General features: G+C 41.4%; 1 protein-coding gene across 1 annotated transcript; it reads right to left on the bottom strand.

Annotated features, from left to right (window-relative positions):
- Window positions 1-542: 542 nt before the first annotated feature.
- hirip3 (HIRA interacting protein 3) lies at window positions 543-13,355 on the bottom strand. The gene is made up of 7 exons (XM_003228223.4): window positions 13,093-13,355; window positions 11,445-11,559; window positions 11,138-11,282; window positions 7,104-8,584; window positions 5,163-5,337; window positions 4,183-4,281; window positions 543-1,342 (listed from the first exon to the last, which is right to left on the bottom strand). The coding sequence occupies exons 1-7, from the start codon at window positions 13,170-13,172 to the stop codon at window positions 1,197-1,199; spliced, it is 2,241 nt and encodes a 746-aa protein (XP_003228271.1). The 5' UTR covers window positions 13,173-13,355; the 3' UTR covers window positions 543-1,196.
- Window positions 13,356-13,438: the final 83 nt, after the last annotated feature.

The following is a 13,438-nucleotide window of genomic DNA, read 5'->3' as shown; positions in this document are numbered from 1 at the left end:
ATAGTGATGTACCAAAATATAGTACATAACGTAACAATGTAAGTTACAAAACCAACTGAGAGGAAAAACATAGTTCTTCTTAAGGAATGGGGTCTGGTGGCTTATGCAAGGCTCCAAAGAGAAAAAACAAAAGCCTGCTTCATGTGCACATTCAGGGCAACAAAGTGCTAGAGAATATGTTTCCTTGACATCTAACTGCAAGAACAGTCTCTTGTCCCATGAGTATGATCAGTTGTGTGGTATCATATTGCTTAAAGGCACTCCTCTGCCATGTGGTACAATCACGTTGCAGAGGAATGTCTGCAGTTATGCATAGAGACTCCACTCCCTACATAGTGGAGACTTTATTTCATGAGATCTAGAAGCTTTTTAGTATAGGAAACTGAATTTTTTTAGAGATCAATTTTTGTGCCAAATACTTGATTATGTTGAATTACTCAACATATAGATTTGTAAACAGTATGGAAGGTCAATGTGTTCAGGAAGAATGCAACGATACAAACAGAAGGGGCCATGAAATGCGCTTCATCAGAAAGTTAATCTTGAAGTCTAAAAGAGATTTTATTTAAGGGATTAAAAAAACATTTCAAATATTTTCAAGCCATATGAAACTTCCAACACAAAACATTTACAACAGGGAAGCATGTTCCCTGATAACAAAGCTATATTTGCCCTCATCCCAACCTATGGCATTTAATACAGGACAAATCATACTCCTTTGGGCTGCACCAAGAGAGAAGGCAAACCTATGCCTGTGAGACATAGAAAAAAATGCAAGGTCCCTGGGCTGATGCGAAATAAAAGCAAACAAACAAATTGAACTCTCTTCCAATACATACTTCATTTCTCAGATGGGGAAAATGATAAGACCACCATCAATAACAGTATCCAAACAGCTCAGGTATTTTTCAAGGTACTGAGTATCTTCAGCCTTCTGCAACTCTTCCTCTCTGAGCAGATATGATTCCAGGAGATGAGGACTTGTCTTTAACAGAGGCCATCACGTCCCATTTTGCTGATAACAAAAAATGGCAGCAGCAGCAAAAAGCTTACAGCTTAGGCAAGGCCTTGTAACTTATATTTGGAATGTAAAACAAAGTAATCTGTCCCTCCTGGCTGTCACATCGGCCAAATACGTACTTCTCTTCACAGCTCAGACAACAGTTGACCCATCAAGGCCCCTTTCCTGCCCCAAGTCAATCGCTTTCCTCATCTGAACTGATAACCCCACGAAGGGAGGACCAGTCTGTAGTGGGACGGCGGATAGGAGCTTCCTCTGGGGAACTGGGAGGCTCCTGAGGTTTGCTATAGAGACTCCAGACATTGCGACGCCTTGGACGGCCTGTGAGGAGGGAGGGAGAGAGAGGAAGAGTGTTCAGGAAAAATGCAACAAATGTGAGTCAACTTTGTTGGGCAAGTGGGCTTATTAACAAAAGACCCTCTCCATGAACGTATGGCAGAGTAAGCTATAAGCAGCAGCGTGACCCAGCCCCAGTAGCCAAAAGTGATAAAAAGAACAAAAACACACAGATCAATGTTATCTCTTCCTTAGGAGGACTTTTCTTTATAGCAAAATAATATGGTTGCACTATTTACAAGAACAAGGCTTTCATAACACAAATAAAGTTCTTTATGTTTCCTTCTTTGCTTCATACTAGGCTTCTTTCTCATGCAGATAAACAGTTTCTAACATTGCTCTTATAGCGCTACCTCTTACACCGAAGTTACACAGGAGCTTCACACACAGAAGCTTTACACACTTCAGCCTTCATACTGGAGCTTCACACATGAGGCCTTCAACTGGGAGCTTCTCTCATTGAAGCCTTCTCACACCAGGTTTCTCACAAACTGAGGCTTACCACACACTTTTCAATATGACACTAGCTTTTGGCTCACTTATTCTAACAGACTTTGGCTTGCTCACTCCCGTCAGGGCAACACTAGCTTATTTAGCTCTTTCTGTGTTTGACTTACATCTTTGTAATTAAAAATACCTACCAGTAGTTAATTTTTAATATTTCTGACAACCTTCACACAAACTTGTAGGCCTCTATGGGCCAAATTCACTTGTTTTGTCTCCGTCAGAAGATATAAGCGTACTTCCAGAGTTAAATCTTTCTTAGAAATATTGGAACTCAACCACATCCTGCACAAGTTAATAGTCCTCACTAAGGAAATAGATAGGCAGATGAGATAGTTGGCAGGGACAGCCTTCCCCACCATTGCCCTCTTTGTCTGCTTCTCTTTCTCTTCTTTTTGTTAGACTGATACTTCTCACGAAATCTTTTATTCAAAGTTTTTTGGGCGCATGGCAAGCCTGAGTCCTCCAGACATCTCCAGAGAGATAGATAGCTAGGCCCTAAATTTCCTATATAGAAATGAAGTTATTTCAATAAAATCTTTTGTAACTTTTAAAGCTTGACTCTGGTCTTGTTGAAACTCATTTGCTCTACTGCTATGTTCAAGAAGCTTCTGATCTGCTAAAACAGCTATTGTTGCTGATTTACTTTTAAAATGCCCTTTTCCTCTTTGAAATTCTCCAACAGCTTATTCCATACATCAGAGAGAAAGTGTGTTTTGGGGCTGCATTAAGAATGGAGATCATGGTTTGAATCCACAGTCTTTCATGGAAATCTCAAGAAAACCCCCTTAGGGTTGCCATAAATTGGAAACGGCTTGAAGGCATGCACTCTAAATTTGGGCCCCTAGAAGGCAGCTCCCTTTCAGCCAGGCTAAGAGGTCAGGAATTTTGGGATGCGAAGTTCAACAACTTTTGGGAATCAACATTTTGGGAACAATTAATTTCAGTTTCCTCCTAGAGCAAGCAGCATTCAAAATCTAATTTCTAGAGATTTTTAAAATAGGAGCCTGAGACCTACCAGCTAGACACAGATACAAAATAGTAGCTTATGTGTGGACAGATGCACACTAAATTATTGAGTAGCGTGGACCTGTATTATCTCTCAGGTACTTAGCATGCTTCACTAAAGAGCTGCTTCTTGCCTGAACCTGATAGAAATGTCATTTATTCATACTATGATCATCAGTAGAATGGACCTTCTTCTCCTTATGCAACTAATTCCTGGTAAAGTAGATTGGGGAAGAAATATAATCATGACAACAGTGTGATAAACACAGTGATGCAAAGAACATAAATTGCTTAGCTATAAATTTGAAACTATTGTCAAAATCATAATTTCAATCCTCGACCTGCATCATTTGGAGGAGGAGGAGGTCAGGTTTGCTGACAACTGGAGCATAGTTCAATGACATTTCTGTCAAACCTTGTTTAGGGTGGGGAAGGTTACTTAGTTAAGAAGCAGATAGAAAGTACAATCCTTATTTATTATTTATTTAAAGTATTTATATTCCGCCCTTCTCACCCTGAAGGGGACTCAGGGCAGATCACATTACACATATAAGGCAAACATTCAATGCCTTAACATAGAACAAAGACAAACGCAGGCTCCGAGCTGGCCTCGAACTCATGATCTCTTGGTCAGAGTGATTTGTTGCAGCTGGCAGCTGGCTGCTCAACAGCCTGCGCCACAGCCCGGGCCTTAGTACTTTTCTGTTGGGATGATCTGTTGTAAATCTTGCAGAGATCTATTAATTAATCCCTCGGCTCACACTGCTAAAATGAATAAAGTACCTCCTCTCTACACATGTTCCAGGTCCACTGAGGCAATTTTATGGTATTCTTGGGCCAGATAGCCTTCATTTCAATAGGGGTCGTGGTTATTTGTGGTTTTGTGTATCAACATGAAGTCTTATATGCATCCCCAGGATATGCATTCCTAGCATATAAAGGGGTCATACTGTATTTATTTTGTTAACAAAAATAATAGCCGACTTTCATTATTTGGGCTCAAACACAAGATACAACAATTCAAATTAATCTGATGTCATATCAAGTAGAAAGAGCAAATGACTGAAAACAAGAGGACAATTAATGTATTTAAATCTTGATTGCAAGGGAATATATCACAAAGCATTCCTCTGATTTTCCAGTCCTTCACGTCAATGTGTGAACAGCGGGGAAGCCAAGTACACCGACAGAATTAAAACAGAAAAGATTTGTTTTTTTCTCAATGTTTCCAAATTCGCACCCACGGGCCAGGATTGGAAACCACTGGTAAAAGCCCTCTGCACTTTGGTTCCTTGCATTACATCTGACTTTACCTTCTGTGGTGATAATGTTGCTCAGGTCGAGTGAAGCCACTTCAGCTGCTTCTTCACGCTTCTGTTTCAGTTCCTTGCACTTTGCTAGAGATGGTGCCCCTAAGGAAATGGGAGAGAAAGTACAGGCCGAGAATTGTATTACATGGACAAGCACTCACCAATTAATCCTGAGACCCAGAAATGGCCACTGTCTGAAACAGAAATATCTCCATTTCCTTGGTGGGCATCTAGTGGCTCTCAAAGGTGCACAATAGGCAAAAATGGCAGACTCTCTCTATCATATATAGGGATTGGAAAGCCAACCCATTTAGTGAAGGGATTCATTCAGAGAAGGACATACCATGGAAACGATAGAAGCTTGATCCTTGTCCTGACAGGGTTGAAGAGGCAGCAAAAGACACTACTTTGTAAGAAGAGATGTAGCTTGGGGTAAACTAAATGGTTTTGCTCAAATTTGGCTATTTTCAGATGGGCCTAGCAAAGACCCCCTGCCTGAAATCCTGGATAACCACTGGCAGAGTATACAAAACTGAACAAGACGAACACAGAATAAAGGCAGCTTCCTGTACCCCTATTATGATGTATGGATTATACCATACATTCATCATAGAATGTATGGAATTGTTTAAAAATCAAAATGTCTAACTTGCTTCTCAAGGAAAGCACAAGATCATTAGGGAACTTAGAAAAAAATATGGAAATGGCCTGTATGCATATAATTCTTACAGCCTGAAGACTTCACATTGTTTTGGGTCTGGTCATGAATCACAAAATACTAGAGGTGGCACCAAATACACACAACATTGCTCCATTTGTGGTTTTGTGTATCTTTGCACTGAAGATGCATCTGCACTGATATGTTGGTTTCACGCTGCTTTAACAGACATGGCTCTCTCTTAAGGTTTGATCAAGACTCAGTCAGTTTAATTCTGTAGTAGACAGATAGTTAGGTAAGTTTGGGACCAAATGCCTTCACTTACCTTTCATGCCAAGGTTTTCTAACTCCCGTTTGAGGATCTCCTCCTGGGCTTTGCGGGATCGGCAACCTTCAAACAATTTCTTGTAATTCCGCCTCGCCCCACATTCCCGGATGTAGCGCTTCAGGCGTCGGATGGAGGGGTGCTCCTCACCTTTCCCAGAATGACTGTCTTTGTCCTGTAGGAGTCAGGAATTCAGGAAAGGGGGGGGGAGATTAGAGCATGTGACACAAGCATTCCATACAGCTTCATATATCCACTGATGCAGACTGTGAATGTGAAAAGATGGAAAAGTTACTTTTAAAAAGTAAGTTAATTGTTTAATTCATTGTGTAGATTAAGAGTTTCAAAATCTGCAGCACTTGCTGGTTTAAAAGCATTTTATCTTGGAATGAAATTACAAAATAAAGAGTTATACATCTACAGTAGAGTCTCACTAATCCAAGCTAAACGGGCCGGCAGAAGCTTGGATAAGCGAATATCTTGGATTATAAGGACCGATCAAGGAAAAGCCTATTAAACATCAAATTAGGTTATGATTTTACAAATTAAGCACCAAAACTTCATGTTATACAACAAATTTGACAGAAAAAGTAGTTCAATACGCAGTAATGTTATGTTGTAATTACTGTATTTATGAATTTAGCACCAAAATATCACGATATATTGGAAACATTGACTACAAAAATGGCTTGGATTATCCAGAGGCTTGGATAAGCGAGGCTTGGATTAGTGAGACTCTACTGTATTTGCATTTGTTAAAATGCTAGATGGTGAAAGTAATATAGGTAATCCCCTAAATTAGTTAAAAACGGGGGTGAGAAAATAGGAAGTGAGACAAATCTGCCCCTAGGAAGGGAAATTCACCCCTGAAAAGAGTTATTACCGTGGGGAAAAGGGGTGTCCACTGAAACTTTATTTCCAATTCTTGTTTCCACAAAAAGCCTTTTTTTTTTCAAAATCCAAGTATCACAGGGACAGAAAGTGAAGTAAAATCTTCTGTAAGGGGGCACAGACATCAAAGCAAATACCACACAGGTATTAACCCTTTCCTATGCCATCCAAAGCTAATACTGGTTTGAGTTAGACTTAAAAAATGTACCTGTACTGACTTAAATGCAAATTCAACTTAAGAACAAATCTACAGAACCTATCATGTTTGTAACCTGGAGACTGATCGTAATTAGAATTGGAATCCATTTTACTTTTAACCCCAATTTGGATAGACTGGGCTATTTTGTAATATCTTACTACGAAAGAACTCTCTTTTAATTTGGGAAATAAATATACCTCCTTAGAGAAATATACTTATTACTTACAATAAATAGGTATGTCTTTCCTCTAGTAAACCCATATTGGCAAGCATGGCTCTCCTTCCCTGCTCACTTTATTATCACAACAATTCTGTGATGTAGATCAATCTGAGTGACCCAAAATCATCCAATCAGCTTTATGGTTCTGTGAAGGTTAAGAACTTGACTGATTTAATTGGTCAGGTCCTATCATTAGGATAAAATCCAACTTGTGACATATGTGGGTGTAAACTTTCAGTAAATTCAGCGAAGCATTGAATGGAGTGGATGCAAAGCACATCCACTCCATCCAATGCTGGCTTAAACCCGTGTCCATTTTTATGGGAATGCGGGGCACATAAAAGAGCATCTAGTTGTGCTTCCACAGCAGGAACTCAAAATATGTCATCCTTCGGGATATTTCTCTACATATGATTACAGGAAGTGACAGAGATAAATTGGTTTGTGGTCTCGTTGAACTTTTCAGAGGATTTAGTGTCTTGTGTTTTGGAAATTATTCTCTCAAAAGTAAAGCCTTGATGAAATCTAGGAAAATCTTAAAACCAAGTCCAGAGGGAGGACTAGGGGAAGGCAGTTTTCTGTGAATTCTAGTGAAGTGTAATGTCTGGTGTCAACAACCCTATCATCTTACCTTTCCTTGATGCCGCTGTTTAGAAGAAGTGGAGTTAACTTTTTCTTCTGAGCTGGATGGTTCCTCTTCCTCAGCAGATTCATTCTCTGATCCTTCCTTTTGTCTTCTTTTGGGCTTCTCTTTTTCTTTCTTTTGCTGGCCTTGACTTTGTCTCCTTTTCACCAATTCCCTCCCAGAGTCCTCAGAATCAGCCTCTGATTCCGTGTTGCTGTCTCTCTTGGACTTCTCTGCTCCTTTCTTTTCCTCCTGGCCAGATTCACTCTCAGACATACTATCGCTCTTCTTTTTCCATTCCATTTTCTTTTTCTGAATTGTAGTTTCACATTCTTCTGGCCCACTCTCATATTCGTCGCTGCTTGGAGTCTTCTTCCAGCTCTGGCCTTTCTCCTTTACTTTCTCTTCTACCTCACTCTGCGATTCACTTTCACTACAACTGGCTTTCAGCATTCCCTTCTTATTTTGTTTCAATCTCTTCCGCTTGTCTGAGTCAGTTTCTGAATCTTCACTGCTCACACTCCCTTTGGGCATGACTTGTTTTTTCCTCTCCTGTACTTCCACCAGTTTCTTTCTGCCCACATTCTTCTTCTGTGTCCTTTTCAATCCTCCTCTCTTAGGCTGGCTCTCGTCTTCTGAATCACTCTCGGATTTAGAGCTCCATTTTTCTTCACTTACCTTTCTAGTTTTCCCTTTCTGTGTTGTCACCTTCATTTGACTTTTGCCCTCACTGTTGTCTGAATCACTGTCCAGTATTTCTATGCTCGTGCTTTTTTTCTTCTGTTTACTAATTGCTATATTCTTTCGCCCCCTGGGTCTCTTCTCTGAGTCACTCTCCGAACCAGCCTCACTCTCGGTCTCCTCCTGAGACTTCCGAGTTCTCCCTTTTGCCTTGCCTTCCCTATTTTTGCAGCGACCTCCTTTCTTTTCCTCTTCACTCTCACTCCAGTCATCTCTTTTCTCTTTCTGAACCCTCCCCACCTTAAATGACTCACTTTCCTCTTCAGACTCATTCTTATTTTTCCTCCTTTGCCCACCAACCTTTCTGTTTTCACTTTTGGCAGCAGTCTGTTTCTGCTCTTTGTTAAACTTTTTCCTTTTCTGGATCTCCTGCTCAGAGTCACTTTCTGACTTAGAGCTTCGTCCGTTTGCTGACTTGGCTTCTTCTTCAATCTCTTCTTCTGAATCACTCTGTTGCTCTTCGGTCGTTTCCTCAGACTCACTCCCCAATTTGCCTCTCGGTCTCTTGTCACCAGGCCCTTGAAATTTCTTGCCACCTTTCTGCTTCTCATTTCTTGCTCTTTGACGTGGTTTCCTTCTTATGCTCTTTGAGATTATCCCATCGCTCTCTGATCCATCTGTATGGCCCTCTGCTCCACTGTCTTCCTGCTCAGAACAATCTGAGGACTTCCCAGCATGTTTTGAGCCAACACGAAGTGGAAGCTTCTTAGAGTCAATCCCAGAATCATCTTCATCAGAATTGGTTTCTGGAGGAGAAAAGAAGATGGGGAAAATGCAACATGTGTTGGGAAGGCTTCACTACTGTTTGACTAACTCTGTAATTCCTTGGCTATCTATAGTAACTACAGATTAGACAACTCCCATCACTGCCAGGCAGACTGGGAATACTTGGCACCAGAAGGCTTTTGGATTTTTTTCAGATTTCATTTATTTATTTATTTCTTACAATACTTATATCCCACCCTTCTCACCCATAGGGGACTCAAGGCGGCTTACAATAAAACACAATATAAAAATATTACAAACAATTCAATCAGTTAAAATTAAATACATTAAAACATTGATAAAAATATACATATAAATACACAGTTGGCGCATTTCGAGTCTGATAACTGTTCTGTCATTGAGTTCTAGGATAGTAATAGTTGATGCTGCTGTTATTGATCGAAGGGATTTTGGAATCCCTTTATCTGCATATACATATAAATATACCAGAAGTGTCAAAATAGTTTTTTAGTGAAGGCCACACTTGTGGTTCTAAGGATGAGGAAAAGGTTAAAGGACATTTTAAAGCCAGACATCATATCCCAAGCCTTGTACCTAAATTCAAACCCCATTCTCCTGACTACACAGAACAAGCCCCAGCCTTCCAGATGTCACTGTATATCAGCTCCCATCACTTCTAGTCAAATCTAATGGTGAGGATAACAGGTGTTGTAGTCAAGCACCTGATAGGCCACATAAAATGACATGGCGGTCCGGATTCAGCCCACAGGGCTTGAATTTGACACATGTGACATAAACAATGAGGAATCTTCAAGAGGGAAACTAAAATCTACACATGAAATTCATTTATGTTTCATATGGACCTCATGCATATAACCTGAAGATAATTTGGTACGCAAAACTGCCAATATTTTTAGACATGAAACAAGCTTTATGTGCCACCTGTCTGAAAGATTTTGGAGTATTCTGAATTTCAGATAAGGGATGCTCCACCAGTGAAAAATGTCTGCAGATGACTGTGGGAGAACAAAGCAGTCATGGCTTGTTGTGAGTTTTCCAGGCTGTATAGACATGTTTCAGAAGCATTCTCTCCCGACGATTCGTCCACATCTATAGCAGGCATCCTCAGAGGTTGTGAGGTATGTTGGAAACTAGGCAAGTGGGGTTTATATATCTGTGGAATAATATCCAGGGTGGGAAAAAGAACTCTTGTCTTTTGGAGGCAAATGTGAATGTTGCAATTAATCACCTTGATTACCATTGCAAAGCCTTGCAGCTTCAAAGCCTGGCTGATTCCTGCCTGAGGGAATCCTTTGTTGGGAGATGTTAGCTGGCCCTGATTGTTTCTTGTCTGGCATTCCCCTGTTTTCAGAGTGTTTTTTTTTTAATTTACTGTCCAGATTTTAGAGTTTTTAAATACTGGTAGCCAAGTGTTGTTCATTTTCATGGTTTCCTCCTTTCTATTGAAATTGCCCACATCTTGTGAATTTATATGGCTTCTCTGTTTAGTTTGAATTAGTGGTTGTTAGAGTGGTCCAGCATTTCTGTGTTCTCAAATAATATGCTGTGTCCAGGTTGGTTCATCAAGTGCTCTGCTATGGCTGACTTCTCTGGTTCAGTTAGTCTGCTGTGCCTTTCATGTTCCTTGGTTCGTGTTTGGGCAATGCTGGATTTGGTGGTCCCTATTATGTTGACTTGTCCGCAGCTGTATGGCATACGGTAGACTCCTGCAGAGCTAACTGGCCTTGCAATCAGGGCCAGCTAACATCTCCCAACAAAGCATTCCCCCTGACAGTAAGCAGCCAGGCCTTGAAGCTGCGAGGCTTTGCCATGCTAATCAAGGTAATTAATTACAACATTCACACTTGCCTCCCACAGACAAGAGTTCTTTCTCCCACCCTGGACCTTCCACAGATATATAAATCTCCCTTGTTTAGTTTCCAACAGACCTCACAACCTCTGAGGATGCCTGTCATAGATGTGGATAAAACATCAGGAGATAATGCTTCTGGAACATGGCCATACAGCCTGGAAAACTCACAGCAACCCAGTGATTCCAGCCATGAAAGCCTTTGACAACACGAAGTAGTAATACCTCCACCGTACTGTCATCAGAAAGGCTGGCAATGGAGGGAAGCTTACATTTCAAGGAAGAGTGTCTGCCATTGGCAAACAGACTCATTGGAAACCAGTGAGGAATGGCTTAGGGAGCTGGGTATGTTTAGCTTGGAGAAAAGAAGGCTGAAAGGGGACATGTTTAACTACTTGAAAGGAAGTCACAATGAGAAGAGGCAAGCTTGTTTTACTGCCGTTCTGAAAACTAGGAGACAATGGATACAAATTGCAGGAAAAAAGATTCCACCTAAACATTAGGAAGAACCTGATGGCAACAGAAGTTTGGCAGTAGAATATGCTTCCCAAGAGTGTGGTGGAATATCCTATTATGGAGGTTATTAAGCAGGGGTTGTATGGCCATCTGTCGGGAGTGCTTTGATTGTGGGTTCCTCCATTGTAGAATGGGTTGGCTAGATGGCCCTGAGGGTCTCTTCCAAGTCTTGAACTCGACCACTTACCTATGTCCTTTCCAGTCCGTTGTTTCTTCTGCTCTTGTCTGCCTTTGACTTCATCGCCAGAGCTATCAGAGGGGCGACAGGATCGTTTGCGACCTCTCGAGTTGCCCGAAATGGGGACTTCCTGATTATCTGGGGCATCATCAATCTATAAAGTTTAGAATATATATATAAATATATAGCTTTTCAGCTTCAACCACATTGCTCCCTTAAGGTAATTCCCATAAAGCAACATGCTTTTCTTTTCTCTTGAAAAGCTTCCTAATGGGTTCCCCAGGAGAAAAGCTGCCTAACCCTTTAAACTTTGCACCTTCATCAGTTCCACTTCCACCAGATCTTTGAGTTGCTCCTTCTCCTCCTTCGTCAGAGTTTTTTTTCCAGTATGGAGAAGGTACTTTTTACGGATGATAGTGAGAGTGAGGGTACTGGAAGAGAATGCAAGGTAATGGTGAGATAGGCAACACTTGAAAATGCACAAATATAAAGCCATCGGAAACTAAAGGTGCATCTACACTGTGGAATTAATGCAGTTTGGCACCATTAGGGCCCCATCTACATTGCCATCTAATGCTGTTTGAACTGTATTATAATGGTCAGTGTAGACCCACAATGGTCAGTGTAGACTCACTGAACTGGATTATGTGAGTCTACACCAGGCAAGGGAAAACTTCAGTCCTCCAGGTGTTTTGGATTGGCTTTTAGGAATTGTGGAAGTTGAAGCCCAAAACACCTGGAGAGGCAAAGTTTGCCCATGCCTGGTCTACACTGTCATATAATCACACGATATGGGAATGTGATAGAGTACAGGCATCCTGGAGAGTGATTGAAGGAAAAATTAACGGAATGTTAAATCTTCAAATAATAATAGCCAATAGAAATGTATTACATGCAAGTATTCTGGAAGTTTATAATGTGCAAAAGGAAAGGGTGTTTAACAACTTAATAGCATGTGCTCAAATTGTTTTAGTGAGGGGTTGGAAAGATAAAACAAAGTGGGCTCTGACAAATTGGTATACTTGCATAGTTAATATGTTAAATGTGGAAATAACAAATTGTAAATTGAACAATGCAGATAAAATAGAAAATGTTATAATAATTAGGAGTATGTGGGATCTGGTTAGGAATTATTTAGAGAATGTTTTAAGATGTGGAGTGGAAAAACTGAGATTAAGACTGACATTTCAAATGTAATTTTTGTAGTGTATTGTACAAAGAGTATGTCCATGGGGAAAGGGCGGAGGATGGGAGTGGGGTAAAACAATAAAATTAAAATCTAAAAAAATCTGTATGCTGTTGCAGTCATGCTGGCCATTGGAGGTGTCTACAGACAACACCGGCTCTTTGGCTTAGAAATGGAGATGAGCGCCAACCCCGAGAGTTGGATACGGCTAGACTTCATGTCAGGGGAAAACCTTTACCTTTACTACCTGTCTAGTTACACAGTCAAACAGTCCCAACAGATGGCCACCCGGCCTCTGCTTATGACTCTCCAGAGAAGGTATATTTGACCTGCCAATTCAAAAAATTGCTTGCTTTTTCATCTCACATCTAGTGTTTGAGATACAGAACACACGGCACATACCAGTCATCTGCATGCCCACAGAAAACCATGATAACCATATCTAAGGCTTCTTCCAGTCAGGTGTTTTGGACTGGCTGTTAGGAATTGTGCGAGCTGAAGTCCAAAACACCCAGAGGGCTGAGGTTTGCCCATGCCTGATGAAGACTCATATAATGCAGGCTGAACTGTACAGAACTGGATTATATGAGCCTACACCAGGCATGGGCAAACTAAGAATGTATTGTAATGCAGCCTAGAATCGAATTGGCCTTCTTAGCTGCCCCATCACACTGTTGGCTCATGTAATGTGGTCCACTACACTCCTAGATCCCTGTCCCAAGGAAGCGGGCACCTCCCCTCCTAATGTCATGCCTGCCTGATTCGGCTTCTCTCCTACCTGAGATCCGGCTTGCCTTGGAAGAGGCTTTGGACAAAACCTTCCATTCCCAACGGGCCCTCAGCGCTGGCTGCAGCCATCCTTTCCCGCCTCAGAGTCGAGGAAGCCCTCCTCCGCGCGGGTCCTGATGGGAAATGGAGTCCCGGCTTCAAAGAAGGGAGGGGAAGCCGGCAGCGAGCAGCCAATGGGAGCGCGGTCGGCGTCTATCTCTCAGGCATGCGACAACTTGGGCCTCCCTCCAGGCGTTTTGGACTTCAACTGCCATAATTCCTAACAGCCTACCGGCTTGAGGGAGGCTCAAGTTGGCCCATGCCTGCTTTTAGAACCGGAAGTTTTGAAGAGGCGT

The sequence above is a fragment of the Anolis carolinensis genome, chromosome 6, assembly GCF_035594765.1.
Source record: "Anolis carolinensis isolate JA03-04 chromosome 6, rAnoCar3.1.pri, whole genome shotgun sequence".
Classification (NCBI taxonomy): domain Eukaryota; kingdom Metazoa; phylum Chordata; class Lepidosauria; order Squamata; family Dactyloidae; genus Anolis; species Anolis carolinensis.
This window is presented reverse-complemented; position numbering and strand designations above follow the sequence as displayed.